Below are 21,591 nucleotides of genomic sequence, written 5' to 3' on the forward strand. Positions count from 1 at the left end.
GTGTTTTAAGAATAGCTCTCCATTCGTGAGTGGTAAAGATTTGAATACACACTGTCTATGGCCTTAACACACACCTACAGAGTCAGTTATGCATACTGTATCAAGAATCTTCACAAAACAGTTGCACTCAGGAGCAAATAGCTAGACCAAACCTAACAAGTCAAAAAGAGTTCCATAAGCTAAACTATTAGCAAATCAAATAAAGGTATTTGCTCTTGAAACAAATAACTTGATAAAACTAGAACAAAGTTTCAGCACAATTGGACACCTCAGTGAAACAAAAAGCATGTCCCATACTTTTTTTATTGCCATAGTATCGAAGACACAATGGATGAAGTGTTTACTTTGAAGCCCTTATAGTACTTATATGGTATTAATGAGAAATTAATACTACCCTATATAGGACTTACCCACTGGACTGTGTGCTGTTGGAGACCACTTTGAGACTTGCTGCATTGCGAATAAGTTTATCCAACGTGGCAACAATCTGGGTGAATTTCGGTCGCAGGTTCCTTTCTTTCACCCAACAGTCCAACATAAGCTGGTGTAGGGCTGTGGGGCAATCCATAGGTGGGGGCAGCCGATAGTCCTGCTCTACAGCATTTATCACCTTAGGAAGAACAACAGAAATAGTAGTCTTCTGTTTCTTATTACCAAACTGGAAATGATACAAAATTACAGCATGGCAGAGATGCAGATCTTAAACTTGTCAAAAACTAGTACATTTCATGTGATACATATGACTGTGAAGATAAATGTGTGATTTTATTACTTAATTTCAATTCCAGCAGTGGTTGCAATATTTATTGGCACCCAGATAAATGTACACAGAAAATGTTAAATTAAAATATGCTTTAAACGCTGGGATTTTAAAAGGTTCATAATCAAAGAACTAATATTCCAACATAATACTGAGAAACTCATCCATGTATTTAACTTTAGTCAAATTGATTACTTCAACAGTATCTTCAGAAGTTTGCCTAAAAAGTCAATCAGACCACTGCAGCTGATCCAGAATGATCCTGCTTGCGTTCTCACTAATACTAGGAAGATAGAGCACATCACTCTGGTTCTACAGTCCTTACACTGGCTCCCTGTAACTTAGAGAACAGACTTTACAATACACGTGTATTTACACATTACGGAATACCTTAGCAACAAAATATATCAAAGATTTGTTGCCTTTGTGTCAGCCTTCCAGACGACTCAGGTTGTCTGGTTCAAGTCTATGCTGCAGCCCCTGAATCAAAACTAAACCTGAAGAAGCAACATTCTGTTTGTATGCTCCTCTAATGTGGAAGAAACTTCCAGAAAACGAAATAACTACTGACACACCGAGTTCCTTTCAATCAAAGCTAAAACCAGTTTATTTAGAGTAAGAACTAGAACATAATAAATTGTTCCGTCAGCATTTTCTTAAACTTTGTAATGTAATGTTTTTGCTTGTTTGTCGTTTGTTCTTTTAAATCATGTTACAACAGTTGTGTACGAAAATGCTATGCCTTCCTAGTACCATTAAATATAGCAAGGTCTCCAAGGCCTTTAGAAAAGAAGCAGGCCCACAACATCATTGATCCTCATCTATACTGTACCTGTCACTTAATGTTCTTTCACATATTCATTCAAAGTCCTAAGACACTAGAAAACGTCATGTTTATATTTGTGATGACAGAAAAGAAAAGACTGTCTGTTGGCATGTACAGTTGAGGAAATAATTCACCCTCTTTGGAGATTTAGTTTTGGTTTTCATTCAATTCAGAAGCTTGTACTGGGTTGGAAATAACACACATGTTCCAAAGCATAACAAAGCCATTTTCATAGGGGTATTTCTCAGATGGAAATTGGGTACCTAGCAAGGCTACTGTAAAACAATAACTTCTAGTCTGTGGAAACATGAAGTTCAAAGTAAAACATTACTTTGAAATCTACATCAACCAGGCGTATGGCTGAGTTTGAACTTTACTGTGGATAGCATCTAACAGTTGGTATGAAGATTTGCTGACCATGAGATGTCACTTATTGTTGCAGGTCCCCAACAGTCAGCTTTAGAGACTAGAGCATCTAAATAACACGTAGAATGGCATATCTGAATAAAAAAAACCCTTATCAAGTTAACTTACATCTTGATTGCTCATGTCCCAATATGGCCTCTCACCATACGACATAACTTCCCACATGACTATGCCGTAGCTCCAGACATCACTGGCTGAGGTGAACTTCCTGTAGGCGATGGCTTCAGGCGCCGTCCAACGGATAGGGATTTTCCCTCCCTGTGGATATGCGAATGAGTATGTAAGCATGAAATACTGGAGGGATGGAGCACAGACAGAGAGGCAGAATCACACACACACACAAGAGGGAAAGAGAGAGGGTGAGAAACAAAACTCCAAAGGGAGGTGTTAATGCACAACACATGGGTGCATGCCGTAGAACTCAAACACCCAAAACACACAAGGTTAGTCAACATTTAGACGAAAATGAGTACAAACACATGAAGCTTTGAGGATATTTATTGTGCTGCAAAATCTTTATTTTTTTGCACTATGATTCAAAATCCTTCCATGAAAATTGATGACAAACTGAGTTGTTAGTGTGATGTCTGAGATCTGATACTTGCAGTGTTTCTCAAGGTAAAAAATATGTTTAAAATTTAATAATGCTGCGTCTTGAAAACAGAAGATGTGACATTACTTGTTTGTTTTTTTGCCACATAAAGCTCTAGGTGCACATACAGCTCTATTCCTTTTAGTTTGTTTTGTTTTACCGAACATGATATATATTCTTAAATGGATTTTTCAGTCAAGCTATTTCACAGCTCAATATCACAGGAAGACCAAAGGATTTTTATGTTTTATTATACAGTAAATGTGGAAATCTAAATTAATGTAGTTTGGTTGTGGGATGTCATTGTTACTTATAACTCAATTTTGATTGGAATGAAAAAATGTTTCCTAGAAATCAGGTGGGATGTTTTTTTTCTCTCTGTTACGGTGGATTGTACTGGCAAGAAAAGACAGAACAGTGAAGCAATGTGGGCATCTGTTAATTCATGTGTAAAAGTTGCTGAAATCAAAACAATTAACATACCGTTGTTAAAATTGTTACATGTAACAACTTTAAACATTGATTTCAAACACACATTCACCTTGAAAACACCCAAACACGTAATGTGTACAGTGACTCACCAGGGAACTGGTGTAGGTGGGATCTGTGGGGTCGTCTTCGAGAAATCGCGACAGTCCAAAATCGGACACTTTACACACCAGATTGCTGTTGACCAGAATGTTGCGGGCAGCTAGGTCCCTGTGCACGTAGTTCATGTCCGACAAATATTTCATGCCTGCTGCGATGCCACGCAACATGCCAACCAACTGGATTACTGTGAACTGCCCGTCATTCAGCTGGTGAAGGGAAACAGAATAACAAATTTTTAGTGGGATAGTGGATCAAAGCAATTCTTGGAATATTTCTCTTGTTTAACTTCTTATTTTGCTACATTTTTTTATTTTCAGTTTGTCCTTCTGCCTTCTTTGTTCATCTGCAATCATATCAGATTGTAATTGTTCTTTTTTTTCTGGCAACCTGTCCCTGACTCCCTTTGCTATATCTTTGTGTTTTGCTACTTTTTATCAGGCACTGCCTGATAGAATCATTGAAAAGTTATTTTGAGGCAGAGAATCATTGGGAATTTTTATCTTTGTAAAGGTCAGCAGCAACACTAAAGCCTGATTTTTCAAATATCTAATGGGGACAATGTGGCTGACTTTAAACAGACCTTGCAAGGCCCAAAAGAATGCAACATGACAATAAAATATTACTGAATGGTCTTGTTTGTTTAGGAGGGTTGGCAAGTGTTAAAATAAAACGTTTGTTTTTTAGAAAGGGAATGCGGAGTGAGGCAGTTGGATTACATCCACCAAGCAGCAAAAAGGTTAAGTGATATATCACTGGCTTAAAATCAAAGTAGAAATAAAAGAGTGGAAAGACATAGAATCCATGTTGTTTAAAGTCTACTGTGAAGTTGTCAGAGTCGATAAAGATTTGGGGTTTCCATGTCATCTGCTAGTGATGGTCCAATATGTTTTCTAAAGCTTGTAGTCAATGAAATCATCCAGGAAATTGTAGAACACTTAATACTTCTTGCTACTGACAAGCTGTACAGACACGCTAGTTTCATTTTCCTTCAGGACTTGTGATATGGCCACAATGCTAAAGGTGCCACACTGCCAAGAGTCCCACAATCTGGTAAAATTACCACTGTGCGACTGTGAGTGACTGACCGGCAAACTCACCTGACCTGAAACCAGTAGAGATCTACCGGGTATTGTCAAGAGGAAGATAACAGACAATAGACCAAACAATGCAAATCACGTGAAGACTGCATTCACTGATCATAAACAGGATTTTTTTTTTTTTTGACCAACTGGTCTGGGTTGATCAAGCCAAAGATCTGATTATGGCTGATAGACAAGTTCTCCGCAAATCTCAAAACAAGCCAATGATGTTGTATTTTTCTTGAAAAGAATAGCTACTATTAGAATGAGTTTATGGATGTTAAGCAGTGTGTTGGTTTGTGCTTTTTTTTTTCTTACCCTTAGAAAAGAGTCCAGGGCCCCATTTTCCATGAACTCGGTCACAATCATGACTGGCCGACTCTTGGTAACCACACCCTCCAGTCGGATAATGTTGGGGTGGTCAAACTGGCCCATTATGGATGCTTCAGACAGGAAGTCTCGCCTCTGGCGATCAGTGTAGCCCACTTTTAGAGTCTTGATGGCCACAATGATTTCTCGGCGCCCAGGCAGCTTTAATCGACCTCGGCACACCTCCCCAAACTCTCCTGTGGGAGTCCAGGTGAGCCAGAAAAACAGCAAAAGAGGAAGAGGAGAGATGCAAGAGAGGCATGATGGAAGAGTGGAGGAGAGTGGGGGAAAAGAGGGGAGAGGGAACAGTTAACTGGTTAGAACCAAGGAGCCAGGGAAGGGTAGGAGGAAGATTGAGGCATGGGCAACTGCAAGAGAAGCCAGCACTTAGGGCTAGTCTTTGAGGGATGGTGGTGGAATGGGAAATTTACTACAAATTTTACTGTTAGACTAAATAATAACAAAAACATGGTGAAAGACAGATTTGATGCTCACAAGTGGAAAGTTATAAAACATTAAAAACAAATTTGAAAATAAAATCAAACAGAGTGGATTAAGTTGGTAGGATAAGTAAGGCCAAGGGATGGTGGGAATTGTGGATCAGGAAGGAGGTGCTAAGCTTCAGTAGGGCTGGAAAGGCGGGAGCCGGACAAAGACATGGGTGGAGACAAAAGTTTTGGAGGTTTTGCGGTTGTGGACGATTTATGTTTAGATTCTACACCAAGCGTGTGCAAGAAAAATTAAATGAGAGTAATGTGTCAATGAGTGCAAAGGTGACACAGCAGACGAAGTCAAGGAAGTGACAGCAAGGGGATGGATGGATGGATGGAGGGGTGGATTAAGGGAAGAATAAAGGAGAGGAAGGGGACAGGGAAGACAGGGAATGAGGGTTTGTCACTTTAGAGGCGAATGCTGGAAAGCGATGGGTTTCAAGTAGTAGCCTCAGCAGTAGAAGAACTGTCGTAGTAGTAGTAGTAGCAGCAGTAGTATTGGTAGTAGTAGAAGCAGTAGTAGGGGATTCCCATCTCTGCCATCACAATGTCCTCCATATTTGCTCAGATACATATGTTAAAAAAATCAACCTCACACGGCATAGTCCTGCAGCTTTTAAGCAGAGATATTACTTTTAAATATGTCAAGTTCATAATTAATTCACTGTCTACAACATCAGGTAGGGAGTGAGGGCTTTTAAATTAAAGGAAAGACAACCACATAACGGAAAAGGTGGAAGTGGTAAAAACTAGAATCAAATACAGTGATTTAGTGGAACTTCATTTCTTTAATTAAGAAGTTCTCAATATCATAATAAGTGGAAAAGGATAAAGACAATCCTGGAAAAGAGACAATGCATTATATTGTCCCATGATAAGATTTATCCTTTGTTTTATCCTCTTATGGGAAAGGAAATTATTTTAATAAAACTGAAAATTCTCTTAAGTGTATTTTATGCTAATGTACCAAATAGTTCAAATTCAAATAATCTACCCTCAACTTATGCAACTGGTGTTTGTATCAGGCAAAATTCTTCTCTTCAGTAATCAATCATGTCTGCATGAGGCTTGACATGTCTTGACATTATCCAAAATCTTGTTCCAGAGGTTTCAAAAATATTTCATATTTTTGTTCTCATCATTGCTCTTGTTCCAGGATTGGTTCAATATCAGGAAAAGAGTAAAATGGTTATCCATTTTACAAAAGGTTTTCAGACGTCTATATATTTGCATGGCATGTAAAAGTGCAAGAACTGTGAGTCACACTAACTTAAGTCAGACAGAATTAATAATTACTTCATAGTAAGGGGCTTGGGTGCTGGAGATAATTCTAAGACTGGGAAAGGGATCCTAAAAGGTGACAAGTGTGGCAGGGGTGGGAGGAAGAAGAGGACTAACGATGAGTTGAGTGAAAGTACCGCTTGGTGTGAAGTCCTCTAACGGTATGGCCTGGAGGTGACTAGCAGTCTTCCCCCTGTAGCTCAGGAGCTTTGGTGGGTTACCTGCGCCAATGACCTCCTCGATCTTCACGCAGGACACGTCAATCTCCTTGGCAAACTCTCGCACTGCTTCATTGGGATCCTCATAGGTGAAGGGGTCAATGTAGACCTTCATTCCCGGCGTTACTATTGGGGATTCAGTAGCAAGAACAGGAAAGTGAATCTATGCTGCCAAATAAAGTTTGATCAACAAATATCAAAGTAAGCCAGTTTACTTTATGACAGTGTGAAACAACTAATGTCATGGGATGCTTTTGCAAGTTACGGAAACAGTTAGTCAACAGCAAGATGTACAAAAAGGAAGGGGATCTTAGCAAAGATACTTACTGTACTGCTGAAGTTTCTCTGTATACTCTGATTCTGAGCCATTTCTTTGTTTTCTGCAGAGAAAGATAACAACACAAACTAAGTCACATGCACTGACTGGAATTCAAGTAATGGGAACAAACAAAGGCAACAAGAGATAACAGATCCCGACTAATTTCTGATCTTGATATGAGATGTTGTCATACTATTGCATGCTTTGGTAAAAATGTTCAGATTCTTTGTCTGAGGGAAGGGATTCACCGATAAAGAATGTATCAGTGAAGTAGGAAAATGATTCATGTTTGGACACTCCAATGTAAGTCTGAAGAAAAGGATATCATACAATAAAGAAGGAAGTAAAAGCTATTTACACTGAGTTACACCAAAATGAGCAGCTAACACTAAAAAAACCCAAACAGCAAGCTCAGCTGTTTGCTCTACTCACCCTACAGACATCACACTTTTCCTCCCAATTTAATTTGATTCTACTTGTCTCTACATGGGCTCTTACCCTCTAGGAATTATTCTTTCTTTGTATGTTTTTATTAGTCTGGCATTTTTTTCCACGTATGTATTTTCCAGTTTGTATAACCTCACCTTCCTGCATAGAACCTGTTTGCATTGCAAAAGGGGTGGGAACTACAGATAGGGGAATGAGTTGTTGAAATTACATTTTAATGTGCTTCCTTTGTTGTCTAACCAGTAATCGGGGACAAAAATACCCAATGGTGATTTGCATCTCATTTCAATTTCTAATTTAGTTCTGTTATATGCAAGAGCTACGTGTTCCGTATTATTACTATTTTCTCCTTCTTCTTCTTCAGGGGCAGTCAGAGCTGTGGCTAAGCCAAGACCCTGAGAGAGACACAATGTGGTGGTGTTAAAATAGAAGAGAGCGAAGGCAGAATGAAAGAGGAGGGGAGGGGGGATCAGGGAGATTATTATTCAGTCTAGCATGACCGATGCCCACGCTTGTCAGCCGCTGCCTGAACTGGCTTGCAGAGGGAGCTCAGTGGGCGCCAGTCAGATATGGGTGCCAGTCGTTCACATGTACGCATTCACTCACGCATTGCATTTGCTACTTGACAAAGGAGTGGTGTGTGGGTAAATGAGTGCAGTTAGACCCAGATGATGCAGAATCAGATGTTTTGAAAGGTGTGACTAGCCATTCGCATCTTCCTAGTCAGTTGGGAGCATCTGGGTTTCTTGTGGTTAGGTATTTGCACAGTTGATTTTGAGTGCTGAGCTATGAGTGCAGGCCTATCAAGCTCAACAGCTGCTATCACAAGCAGCATTCAATAGGCACAGCAGCATTTTGGACAAAGCTGTTTACTATTCAGAGATACAGAGAGCTAATCTGGCATTCAGTAGCCTCACAGGTGGCCCAGCAATCCACTGAGACTGCTCTGCGGTTGTTTGGAGGACATGCCAACAAAGTTGACATTTGAAGCTGGTTTTCTTTTCTTACATTTGAAAAAAATGCACAACTGTTATTTTATATTTGAAGAAGTGTTTTATTCCATTATTTATTGATATCCTATTCAAGTTACTCTTTAAAGTAACTTACCTAAGACAGACAATGCCAATGACCACAACTGCAATGATGAAGACTAAGGCTGCTGTGATGGATCCAACGATGAGTGGCAGCTGTTCCTGCCACGACTTTGGTGGGTCGGCTATAGGTGTAAATTGGAACACTGTTAGCCCTCTTGGGTTGAACAGAAAGAAATCTGACACTAACAACAAACAAAAAAGATGTTTCTGTGTTACATACTTTGCAGATTGGTGCTGAAGTCCGCTGGGCTACTATAACGCCCATAACCAGCCACTGTTCTGGCCCGGACTTGAACCACATATGGTGTACCAGCCTTAAGACCCTCAATGCGGGCGTTGCTCCTTTGAGCAGTCATGGTGTGGGCAATGGCTTCACCTTGATCCTGTATAAACAAAGATAAGTGAAGAAAATTATGTACGACATTAAACCTATTCCTTTATTGTCCCCCTGTTGTTAAATAATGTTAATCTGGCAGGTGGGGAAGTAGAAAAGAACAAGGGACTAATATCAGGCAGTAATTTGACATAGTATTACAGGGCAACAAAATGCTCTGTGATAAGAGGATGTCACTAGTCTTTTAACAAATCAAAGCTAGTAAGAAATTTTTTTTTCATATATGATATCGAGCAATGGCCTGACTAATGGCCTGGGGAATGTTTCTGTGTTTAACACCAAAGTATAGCTCCAGCTACTGAAACAATGACCTTTGCTGGTCCAAAGCAAATTCCTTTTCAAGAAAAATCAAACTTAGGGATATTGGATATTGTACCTATGTCATCATTTCATAACTTTGTAGGTCAGTATTTTCAAAACCAACCTTCGCTAGATATGAAAATGGAGGTGTTAAATGTTATATGTTGAGCATCTGTCAGTTTATGTCAAACTTTTGAAAGTTCCATACCTGCTTTGAGAACCAATTATTAAAAGTTTTTTTGTTTGTTTTTTTTTCTGTTACTGTATGTCCTGTATGGGATGAGTTTTGTTTAACTTCATTCATATCAGTCAACTGACCCAAGAAAAGCTCTGAAGTCAAATGCATGGCCATATTCTGTCATTTAAAATTTATGGAAAATACTACACAATTAAATCAAACAAGATATCTCCATAACTAATTAAATTGTTAGAGATTCACTGACACTATTGCTTACCTTCTCGTGGTACTTGATCTCATAATCCAGAATGATCCCATTTGGTTTTTCTGGAGGAAGCCAGGAGAGACTCATTGTGCTTGCTGTGGCCGCCATTAAATGGACTGTGGGGACTGCAGAAGGTGCTACATTGGGGGAAACAGTACAGGGAAACCTGGTTTAATGATCATTTTCTGTTCATTCTTTCAAAATTCCAAGCCTTTTTTTGTCTCTCCATGTAGTCCAAATGCATCTAATGTGAGGTTTGTGAAATACTGCTGACACTAGTTTGCATACGGAACCCATTCCAGCTAAATGCTAAGATTTTATGTCTCACAGTGCTTGACTGATGCCAAAAGAATCAAACAGTAGAAATGTGCATACATTTCTCCAACATATTATAATAATTTTCTTTAATAAATCAGGCAAGGCCAGATTAGAAAAGCCAATCCAAATTCTGTACATATATAGATATTTCCTAATTACAAACACAAGCACGGTTTGATGGGTATATAGTCTGGGATATATGAAGAGAACTCCATAAACTACTTTATAAAACATACACTGGTACTAGTTTTTAAACACAATTCCAGAAAGCACAAAACACAGTGCCACTCCTCCCACTTGAGCTTTTTATACCTTTTCTGGATCTATCTATCAAAATCCAAGCACCATCTGCCTTCTCAGACTTTCTAAGTTCAGTCTTGTTCTGTAGCTCTGACTCACTTTCCTATTGCTACATTTGTCTCTTAGATTCCACTATCAATCTCTAGTGGCACCTTTCCTTCACAAGTAACTTGAGGCCTTTTTTCTTTGAGCACACAATCATTCTCACTATTTTGTTAACACTTCCTTAGATCCATCCAGTTTTCCCTCCCCACCCTCTATATTTTCAGTCCACCCTTGTGTTTTTGACCAAGGGAGTCTTCTGTTTCTCTCACTATCTTTCATCCCCAAAACACTAACGTTGCCTAAGCCCTTTCCTCTCTACCCAACCCAATTTATTTCTTCTCTTTATGTCTCTCTTTCTATAACAGAAGACAATACTTCCTAGGGAGGGCCCCTGGCTACTTTGGTGGAAGGATTAGAGGCCCTCCACTGGGGAAGCATGTTGCAGTAACCATGGAGGTAGCCTCTTAGGCTTATCACCACCCTTGGTATTTATTTTGGTTCTTAAAAGGGGAATCCACATGCCGGGATAGTCGTGGGACATCACAAATGGATAATCTTATCAAAGTTGATGCTCTCTTGCCTTGTTCTACTGCTCTGCACCTTATGCACTATGCAAGGACAGTCAACTCTGTCATCCTACTGCCAGACCTCCATATAAAACAATGAGGTCTCTCACATGGGGGTCTGCGAGACCTTCGGGTTCTACACTCACAAAAGCATTCCAAAAGCATCTTTTAGGGGCATGCACACAAGGTTAGAGGTGAGGAGGACATGGCCATGGATCGAAGAGAAAGGGGCTGAAGCAAAGCATAATCTGTGCTGTTGTCTGAGCCTAGCCAGAGCAAATTTAACATAGGGGCTAAACACATCCAAGCCACAACTTAAGAGCCCTGGGAGAGTCTCAACAAAGAGACTGCTCTTAAGAGCAAAGGTACTGAGTAAACTCAAGATCTCTGAATTTTATTGAGGTCATTTGAGGTACAATAAACCTTGAAAGAATTTTGAAAGAAAAAAAAGTTTATTCTTGATGACTAATAGCTAATATAAAGAACGTGCTGCAAGCTGATGCTGGCTTCTAAATCATCTATATGCAAAATTGCTTAATCTCAGCCAAAATTACTATGGTGGCCTATTTACTGTTGTTGCTGGAAGATGAAGAAGCAGTGGGTTGAAACAAGTGGGCAGTTAAAACACTAAAGGTTTAATACACTGCTGAGCTGCTTCTATTTGAAGCCATTTTAGAAGACGGCATGCTGTGGGTGTGTGAAAAGGGTCCCTTTCAATGCTCATTCAACAACGCCTTCCTTCTCAGCCTTTTTCTTTTTATTTAGCGAATATGTAACATACTCCCACGTGAATACAAGAATGATTTTTCCAGACCTTGAAAGTTCTGACTGCCTGCAAGATCAACATTGATCTCTGCCAGGTAAGAGCAAGGTTGGATATATGTACCCACCAGCCTGATTTGTGGTGATGTTCACTGCAGCAAACTGAGGCGTATAGGGGCTCTTGTTGGACACACCGTTGAGCGCCTGGATCTCAAAGCTGTACTGCGTGTGGGCTTGGAGGTTGCGAACTGTCACACGGCGTTGCGTCAAGCCAAGGTGGCGTGGAGAAATGTCTACATTGTCATCACATCGTGAACACATTCCTCGCTCAGGGAGGCACTTTTTGCAGATGACGCTATAGAAGACGTCCTCGCGGCCACCCATATCCCGAGGTTCACTCCATTCTAGCAGCAGCAATGTTTCGTTAACGCTCGAGATGACACTGCGTGGGGCCGATGGAACAGCTGTGAAAGCGAGGTAAATTCGTGGATGAGATGAGGAAAATTGCTTGGGAATAAGATCGAATTTAATCTCCATGCACAATAGGTGTAAAAAATTGTCTTGGTAACAGTACAGAGAAATCTTGACAATAGACAGTTATATTGTGGTACACAGAATACACATCATTACACATACATACATACACACATACACGTTTATTACTGCCAGCTGCTTTCAGCACAATTCATGACCCAATAATTTCCCTGGTGCTGTGCTATTAGTACATTTTTCATGAATTAACTACAGGATTTTTTTTTTCTTTTCAACTTGCAAGAGACTGTTCCAGCAGTTCTTCAGAAAAAAGGAGGACACAGGTTAAAATCTGAATTGCATGCTTATTTCCACTGTGTCTGAGCGTGTGTGTAAAGTGCTGCAGGGAAAGGGCAAGACAAACTATTGGCAGAGTCTTGGCAATTCTTATCCAATTAACAGAGCGTTATCTCACACTGCACTGTGGGAGAATCAGACCCCCACCCCTCAGCGGCAGGAGAAAAAAAAGAAATTTTCACTCTCCACTATTTGAATTTTCTCCCACATTTGCATGTTTGTGTTTAATGAAGATACAGCTATAGGAAAAAAACGCACCACTTTCTGCAGGTCGAGGGACAATAATACCACTTATTCATAGAGATTACAAGGAGATGGAAGAGGGAGAGCTAAGACGATAAAGGTCTGGTAATGTTGCAAAAGTAAGCAGTCTTGTTTGACATTTGAGGGACATGTTGGGAATGTTTTCTTCAGAGGTTTTATCAGCTACTGAAAACACAATTCAAACAGTGGGTGAACATTTACTATACCCCTGGCCCCCAAAAATATGTCCTATGATCAGAACCTCCCTCAGTATCTGGAACACTTGAAAAAAGGCTTTACTTACTGGTGCACGGGGAGTCTGGAGTATCTGTGTCAGAGCGATAATAACCATTTCGACAGGAACAAATGCTGGCTGCTCCAGAGGTTGCTCGACTGTTGGCTGGGCAGGGAAAACAGGGGCCATCCCCTTGTTTGGACTTGAAGGAGCCAGGGCCGCAAGCTGAAAGGAACAGATGAAAAAAAAATAGATAAGACGAAAAGTGTAAATAACAATGCACAGTATTTAATTCAGTTGCCCTTACGGGAGAAACTGTTTACTGTAAAAATGTATGGCATTTGGGATATATTGCACAGCAAGTGGCTAAGCATATGACAGAGTTGGGACAAAGTTGTTGCTTTGCAAGTCCCAAGTAAGCCTCAAGTCTTTCCACCTAAGTCACAAGTCAAGATCCAAGTAAACACATGAAAGTTCTGAGCCAAGTTGAAGTCTTAAACTTTTATTTTAGAGTATTAAACAAGCAATTTAACCCAAACCTGCAATAATTAGTAATTTTAATATTCCTGAAATGTGTTTGAAATGCGTATTCAAATTGCCCCAGAGCAGCAAGAGGAGCTAAAACTCAAAAACAGCAGAAAATCTATGCGGGTAATTATGACCCATAATTATACTGAAAAACCTCAGCAGATTTTTTTAATACATGAGTGCATGAGTAACATCAGATAATTAAAGTTACTAATCAAACTATATATTTAGTTGTGTAGAAACTACCTTTGACATCAAATTGATTTTTTTTAGACATGATCTTAGGGCTGCTGTCTGCCCACCTGGATGCCCAGAGACTTGCTGTGCACACATTATATTTAGAGAAAATCTTTCAATTGAATAAGGACAATGCAGGTAATGTTACCATGTAATTTCACTACTGCAAGCTTAGCACATTGCATCTGATTAAAAGACAATTTTATCTTTTTTGGGTTTACATTTGATTTAGAACCTTTTAAGCCTCCATAACTAAATTGGTGAGCAAGATCATTGTTAAGACAATTAACAATTAAGACAGCATTAACCATACGTTGGGATCTTTATTTTAAATTTAAATGTTTAAATGAAGTTAGATGTTATTGTCTCTACTGTAGTGTACAACTCGTATATGTTATTTTCACAGATTCATTCATTTTAATTCTAACTTCGTTCTTGTTCTTGAGTTAGTTGTGGGGTTATGAGAAGTTTCTATAAACTGTGAAGTAATTATTACAGCTAATGTCACCTAATTCTGTGACACTATGACATATTTAGAGGATCCTCTGTATTGTCATCGTTTAAGGAAAAAAAAAAACGTTTCCATTATGATTTCAGACTACTTTTGCAGCAAAAGTGGAATTAACACACAGTATGTATCAGGCAGTATGTCATAATTTTATATCTACTCAGTGTACATGGGCATTACCTTACCAGTTAAATGTTTGTGCTGCTTGTAAATAAAATGAAACTACACAATATTTATAACTCCACATTGTGAAAAAGTGCCACTGTCATGTATTAATGTCAACACAATTTTCTCAAAACAAGCATAATGCCTTTTTTATTTTTGGGAAACAACCTTTCACAGAGTTCTGATTGTTGATAAACTAATGTCTCATTAATCTGAAAACATCGTTATCCTTTGGAAAAATCCTATCTCCATTTATAGTGGCTGTTTGGAAGTTTATAACACTGCTGATAAGTAACATATGTGGAGTGTAACCATAACAGCGGCACTGCAATCCAGAATCCTTCGGTGGGCTTCATATCTTTCATAAACTGTCTTCATAAAAGATGAATGAGCTTGCCGCCATGCTTAATAAAAGAAGACAGAAGCAGGTAAGGCAAGAAGAGTTTACTAGGGCCTGTTGATTAGCTGACCCACTGGTGCGGTGGCTTGTCAATGTCAAGGACACACTGCAAAGTTTGTCCTTCTGGATGATGATTAGCATTTAGTTTCTGTGTTGTGAATGTATGTCTCCTGCTGAAAAAAAAGCCAGGGAGTCACTTCAACCCAAGACTAGCAAGGGTAGCAGAACGCTCCTGTTGTTCTTTTGTTTAAAAGCTTCAATATTGGCTAGAAACTGCCAGTTGGCTGCACTGTGTACACTATCACTAAGTGTATTTGTTCTTCTAGCATTAATCAGAGTCATCCACACTGCTGGCTACCAGGAAGTGCTGCTTGATAAACAGATAAGAAATGCCCACCAGTTACACCGGGTTGTAGAACAACCTCTTCGATTCGTATCATGACCTCTGTAAGTACATGTAGGTTCACCTAGCAAAACAGCAAACTACAAGAAATTTCCTAACAGTGGATGAAATATTAGTTCTTGAACACATTGGGTTTGACCAGATGTATTGAGTGAATTTCCATTAAAACAGGCTATTTTTCATTTTCATGAAAAAGGTTAAAAGTGCTGATCAATCACTAAGGGGTCATCCTCTTCCTTTCATCCATTTTTCCCTTAGAGGATCCATTAAAAAGAGAAGCAGAAAGACAGACAAGTAGTAGAGAAAAAGGAGGGGGATGGAGGCATAAAAATGCTAATCCTTTAACCCCCTATACCCCCATATCCTTTCTGCACTCCCCTGTGTCTTATCCTCTCATGCAGAACATAGAGCTTAAGGAACTGATTAGAATGTATGCTGAAATTGGAAAGTGTGAGGCATGAAGAAAGTAAAGAATATTGGGGAGTGAAAAATTTGCCACAAAAAAGGCTCATCGATTAATATTAATGCTGACATCCCGACTGTATCTCTGGTGGCTTATTAATGAGAGCAGCGGCCTTCAGATTAGGAGGGAATGGTTGAAGTAAGTACTTTCACAGGGAAAAGGATTCACCGCCTGTTGGAACAAGGACAGAAAAGCCAAAAAGGGTGTATGCACTGTAAAAATATGACGACAAATGAGCGTGAAGTCACAAAGTGGTAAAGGAGGAAAAATAAAGCACACTTTAGAAAAGGTGACATAAAAAAATTAAAGAGGGGGATGTACCCCTCCTGGTTTTCAGTGATTAAGAAATGCTACATCAGGGCCAGTCACTGGAGTTTAACCTTGAGCTGTCATGTGTAAACAACAATGCTATGTTTTGGATTTTTTTTTCTGCTCTCATTTTCTTGCACAGACACTTTCTCAGCTGAGAATGTAATTTCAGAACCTGTCAACATAAGGTCTTCAAGATTTCCATGCCTCATCATGAGCATGGGTACTGAAGAAATTATCTTCTTGGCCTCATCTGTCTCTTCTGAGAAGGATGAGCCTCTAAAACCAAGGGAGTCCAACCCCCACAAAGCGAACATGCAAAGACATTGTGCAATCAGCCTTAGGTGATCAATAACGCAGCTTGCCCCTGTCCCTCTTCTTCAGTATTTTTCTGCTTTCTCCATTTGACCTACTCACTCTGAGCCCAATTTTACGCCTCATAGCCATCAACACACGCAAACAGTTTCCATTTATCCTTTATTCTTCTCCTGCTGTCACCTGCACTCTGGTTCGGACGAGATCATGCTGTTAAAGTTCACCTCTAGCTCAACCTCTTTTTGAAAGTGTCATGTTTTCCACTCGACCAGAAACCATCAGGATCCGAGCTTCCACAAACAGACAGCATCAGCTGCATTACCATTCTGTCAGCACCCAGCTGCAAAGCAAAACCGAGGTCAGAGAAGTGGAAAGCCTCCAGCTGACAATGCCATAAAGTCTTTTATTCTGCCCAGTAATCGCTGTATTAAGGTGTCCAATATTGAGGCAGTTACCTCACTGACAATTATGTGGCAACTGGAAAATAAGTGATATCATTTAATCTACACTCACTACAATTCAGCCTCAGTCTTTTGAACATTAATTGCCTTGAGAAGTTATGCTTCCAGGAAGTTTATTTTGACCTGCTTAAAGCCAAATTACTTTTCTGTGGCTCCATTACTATCTTTGAAAAAGGTAAAAGCAAGAAAAAAATCACTGGCAGGTCATTATGTAGAGCTTAAACCACAGATTTCCTAATGAGGAATATTTAACCTCCAAATACACATCAAACAAAGAAAAGTTTTTAATCCACTACAATAAACAGTGGGTAACAGAATCCTCAACTGACCTGAGGTATTTGTAGTGAAAACACTCACCTTGACACTGGGTATCCTTCATGGCTGGTTCAAAACCAGCTGCACATGTGCATGCTCCTACAGGAACCATCCACTCTCCATCTCCGTTGCAGTAGAGCTTCAGTGGCACAGAAACCTCTAGGGCATTGGGAACACAAGTTCCTGGAGCAATAACCAATGAGGTTGCCTCAGCTCCCGTTGCTGTTTCTGGGAAAACTGCAAAGTTGGCAATTGTGGTGGAGCACTTTTTGTAAAACACCCTCACTGATATAAGTGACATGCAAGCACCAAGGTCCTGGAAGGCCAAGTAGAACCCAGCTTTGGAAAGTGGCCCAAAACTTCTGACCTTTGTGTTTACCCGTCCAGACTCAAGCATTGAGAAGCTCTCATCTGGGGCAATAGTGTCCACTTTCACATAAGGGTTCTCCATCCAGAAAGGGCTGGTGGCAGTGGCTGAGTCTGAGTCAGACTCGTAGTAGAAAAGGTTGAAGGTCTCTTTGCAGGAACCTGGTATGTTGGGAATGCTGTTACAGTCACGAACTGTGAATTTCATCTCTACGTATACACGCAGTACGTCTTTGCGTGGGATGAAGTCACTACGTAGCCAGTTATTCTGGTTGAGCTCTCGTACATTGCAGACTTGGTATGTCCGGATGGGATTCATGGCATCATCATAGCCACTCACCTCTTCCCACTAAACAAGAGAACAAAAAAAAAACATAAATAATTAACAAAGAGGCTTTACATGTTTCTTGACATGTCGGGCAGCTAATTAATTTAATTTGTGACACTATTTAGAGCTTTCATTCAACTTTGATGAGGTACACTAATGAATATTTTATAGAAGGCAAACAGTAGAAGTAATGTAGTAAAGTACAGAGCTTGTAGCTCGAATGTTTTCGTTCATATTTTAACTTCCACTCACTTCCTCTCAACATAATGTCCCTTTCATCTCTGATTAGTGTGGCAAGAAGCCAGGGACAAGAACTGCAAATTTATCACAATTACAGCAACCTGTCCCCTCCTCACCACAGAACCACCACAGCATGTTTACCTCATATCTGTTTGGAAGTAGCAGCAGCCACATTGCTTCACAACCAATTACGCTTCAATTATGGAGCAATGACTGCAACGTCCTCTAATAACGACTGGAAAAAAGGCATTACTTAACCTTCATGCTTTTTTTGTTTTCACAGACCTCTACAACTTTCAGCGCCACTACATTGCCCTGGAGAGTATTTATGGGAGATAAATTAGAATAAAAATTATAAACTTTGATTATCGGCTTTAATAGATGAATGAAAGCAATTTCTGTGACACTTAATAAGTCTAATGTATGTTTCACTCCTGAATGAAGCCACACACTTAAATCATTTCATTTCAAACAGCAGTTTCTGTGTGTATAATATCTGTGTGTCTACATGTGTGGTTGCTTTGGGCTATGTTACCCTACACTTCTCTATTACACAAAGAGTTGAGCACATTAATTTTCTTAGCTAAGCCTGGTAAGTTTATTTGCATGGCAAATTCAAAATGCAGTCCCACAGTGTTCCACACAACACACAAAAATATATCAAACAATTTGAGGAACAAACTAAAGCTATGTAAAGAGACAACAAAGAAAAAGTTCAGACTGGGCTTAAATTGAATGTAAATTTAATCTCTATTCATTCAAGACCTACACACGTTTACTTGCACAGTAGTGTAGATCTCCAAACATTCCAGATTTGATCATCCATCTGCCCTAAATGTCTTTCTCTGGCTTAACATGCTAAACATGCATTTGCCATAGCTTTAAGTTTAACCTTTTTTCCCACAGGGGCTGTCCACAAATCTCAAAAAAATTAATGTTATATTTGTCAAAGTTTTCTTTTATGTACTGTAAATGCTCCTTGAGGTAGCTTTGTAAGAATAACTTGTAGTATGTGTGTACCTTACGCCTCAGTCATTACAAGTAATGTCTATAAATACAGTTTGTTTATTCTCTCTCAGACAAAAGAATCTAGTAGAGAAAAAGTAAAATATATTTTTCATTGGCTGTCTAATGTGATGTACATCTAATGTTCCTCTGATTGGTTGAACAGATCCTTGAGATGGAAGTTTAACTTCCCAAAAGGAGAAATGAGAAAAACACAATTGAACTTTTCTTAGAACTTGAGGTTTTCTGCAACTCAAAACTTGCAAAAAGGCACCACTTTGTTGCCTAGAGCCTGATGTTTCACTTTGAACGGTGAGTATCTTAATTAGGGCTGTGATATGGATGTGGTGGAGACAAGGCTATTCATCCAGGACCCTGGTGGCCATGAGGCAGTGAGAGGGAGAATGGGTGTAGTTGGGTAGTGGCATTAAAACGATGGCTCAAGACGGAAGAAGCGACCAGAGGGAATCAATAATCACCACCTGGGTCAATGGGATGGCTAAAAGCATGAAGTGTCAATGGGTATTTAGTTCGGAGTAATAAATCACCCTTGCAAAAAACCAATGCAGCCAAGTGTTTGTGGGCGTGTGTATAAATTTGGCTGCATTTGTTTAAGGGGTTAGTGCGAGCCTGTCTCCCTGTTCTGTGTGGATGCTTGATTGTATACAAAGCTAGATGTGCACATTTAGATAGAGCGATCCCCTTCCCTAAGACATGCACCAGTGGACAAATGCTCTAAGTGCCTGCTTACCAAGCATGAATAAATTAGGCAGGTTCTGTGAAAAGGCCCAAGATTCTTGGCATTGACTCTCGTCAAGATGAATTGTGCAAAATTGGCAATCCACTGTATAGGTTTGTGTCCTTTCCAATCAAGGCTTTGAGTTTTACTTTCAGATGACACTGAACAACACGTAAGTAAAGTAGAATGCCAATTCTTGAAGCCATAATGGAGCTGGGGAATTATATTTTGGAATGTTTTGCAAAGACAAGCTGTTGATATGAATAGAATAGTGTTATGCATATACCTGTAAATACTCATGAAGATTTATTTTGTATTACTCAAAGGTGAGGATAGCAATATGTCTGGCGTGTTTCTAGTATGCTACAGCTTGCACGATGAAGGGACTAACTCTGTGTCATGAAAGGAAACCACTTCTGTTATGAGTTTTGTTTATCAAAAATATGCCGAAAGTCACTTACACAGCCCAATAAGCACGTCCGTGCAAAGGTAATTGAATTAATTGTAACTGCTACTTTTTTAAATAACCACTAGCTATGAAGTAGCAGTATTATGCACATCTCTTTTAAGATTCACAATATTAAATCCTTGAAACTCTACGGGAATGTAAAACCTTTTTTCTAATTGAAAACTATTCTAATTTTGCTTGTTTTATATTAACTCTCCTGGCTGAAAATTGTCACAATGATATAGTTGCTTTGACAACACCTGGCAACAACTGTTTTTTTATTACTGGAAAAAATCTGAAAGTATTAATAGTGAGCAAGATTGGACTGATCTGCAAAGAGGTGAGAAAGATGAGATTAGTGCTGTGACTGATTATGCAAAGAAATTGTAGTGTGGTGTTTTGTGTTAATGCAGTACGTACTTTAAAAATTGTCTGGTTCATTAATGAGTTTAGAACTCGACTGTATCTTTGTGATTGAGTTTTTTGAATGTTTTTCCTTTTTGATCCCATGATTATGCAAATTTTTTTTCTATGATGTTAATTCTATAAAAGTTGTTTTCATGGGATTTATGTACATTACCACAAAAAGCCTCAAGACACTCTCAATGTGCTTTGTGAAAAAAGCATTTACACATTCATAATTGATAATCAGTTATTACAAGCAGTGAGGAGCGAAGGGATTTATGGTTGTTTTGGACATAAGAGCTTAGTGTGACTCACAGATAATGACAATGTTCTGCAAGAGCGCACAGTTTAATGCACTTTGGATTTTATTGACTAAAGATTCTCTTTTACATGTTGACTGTTCCAGTAATATTTACTTAAATGGCTCCCCTTTTTTCTTTTATTAGATATTATAAATAATTTCACCTTTTCTCCAGCAACTGTAGAAGAAAGGAGCATTCTTCTTTTTCAGCTTAGTTACTATCTCTTCAAATGTAAAATGCACTCTAAAAGATTTTATGAAAGCTTTATAGCATGTTTTCATTAGGCATTGACCATTTTATAATATCAAGTTACACCAACATTTTGAGAAACTACAATTTTAAAAACGGCTAAAATTCTTTTTCATAAAGAAGGGGTATCTAAAGTGAGGGTAGTGGGCCTTTTCCAGCCCTTGGAAATGTTTCTGTGGCCCCCGAGTAAAGTTAAAATAAAAAAATAAAATAAAAATTTCTTCCATTTCAGTTTAATTTTAGTAAGACCACAATACTCCAAAAAGACTTAAGTTCACTTAATTATTAAACTAAACTAAATACAGTAATTATTTTCAGAGGAGTGATCCATAAGATGGTAAAATGGCTTTTTGGAAATAGTTCCAGTCACAAGAAAAACTATCAGTTGTGTTGTGGAGAGTAATCACAATCACTCTTATTGAAGTAATGGTGTTTTAAAGCAACATTTCCCAAGATTTAAGTTGCCCCTCTATGTAGC

The 21,591-nt window shown here is 39.1% G+C and overlaps 1 protein-coding gene across 7 annotated transcripts in view; it reads right to left on the bottom strand.

Moving 5' to 3' along the window:
- Window positions 1-21,591, bottom strand: part of ephb3b (eph receptor B3b) — a 67,008-nt gene that overhangs the window by 9,966 nt on the left and 35,451 nt on the right. For 2 of the 7 annotated variants that reach the window (XM_028027172.1, XM_028027167.1), the window contains exons 3-14: window positions 17,074-17,746; window positions 12,997-13,152; window positions 11,750-12,085; window positions 9,643-9,767; window positions 8,714-8,876; window positions 8,507-8,615; window positions 6,961-7,013; window positions 6,553-6,771; window positions 4,593-4,840; window positions 3,186-3,401; window positions 2,121-2,306; window positions 411-610 (exon numbers count right to left, since the gene is read on the bottom strand). In XM_028027172.1, the coding sequence (XP_027882973.1) occupies window positions 411-610; window positions 2,121-2,306; window positions 3,186-3,401; window positions 4,593-4,840; window positions 6,553-6,771; window positions 6,961-7,013; window positions 8,507-8,615; window positions 8,714-8,876; window positions 9,643-9,767; window positions 11,750-12,085; window positions 12,997-13,152; window positions 17,074-17,746 (2,684 nt within the window). Of the gene's footprint in view, window positions 1-410; window positions 611-2,120; window positions 2,307-2,917; window positions 3,064-3,185; window positions 3,402-4,592; window positions 4,841-6,552; window positions 6,772-6,960; window positions 7,014-8,506; window positions 8,616-8,713; window positions 8,877-9,642; window positions 9,768-11,749; window positions 12,086-12,996; window positions 13,153-17,073; window positions 17,747-21,591 lie in introns of those variants that run through there. The other 5 variants (XM_028027173.1, XM_028027170.1, XM_028027169.1 and 2 more) reach the window with 4 other exon arrangements.

The sequence above is a fragment of the Xiphophorus couchianus genome, chromosome 9, assembly GCF_001444195.1.
Source record: "Xiphophorus couchianus chromosome 9, X_couchianus-1.0, whole genome shotgun sequence".
Classification (NCBI taxonomy): domain Eukaryota; kingdom Metazoa; phylum Chordata; class Actinopteri; order Cyprinodontiformes; family Poeciliidae; genus Xiphophorus; species Xiphophorus couchianus.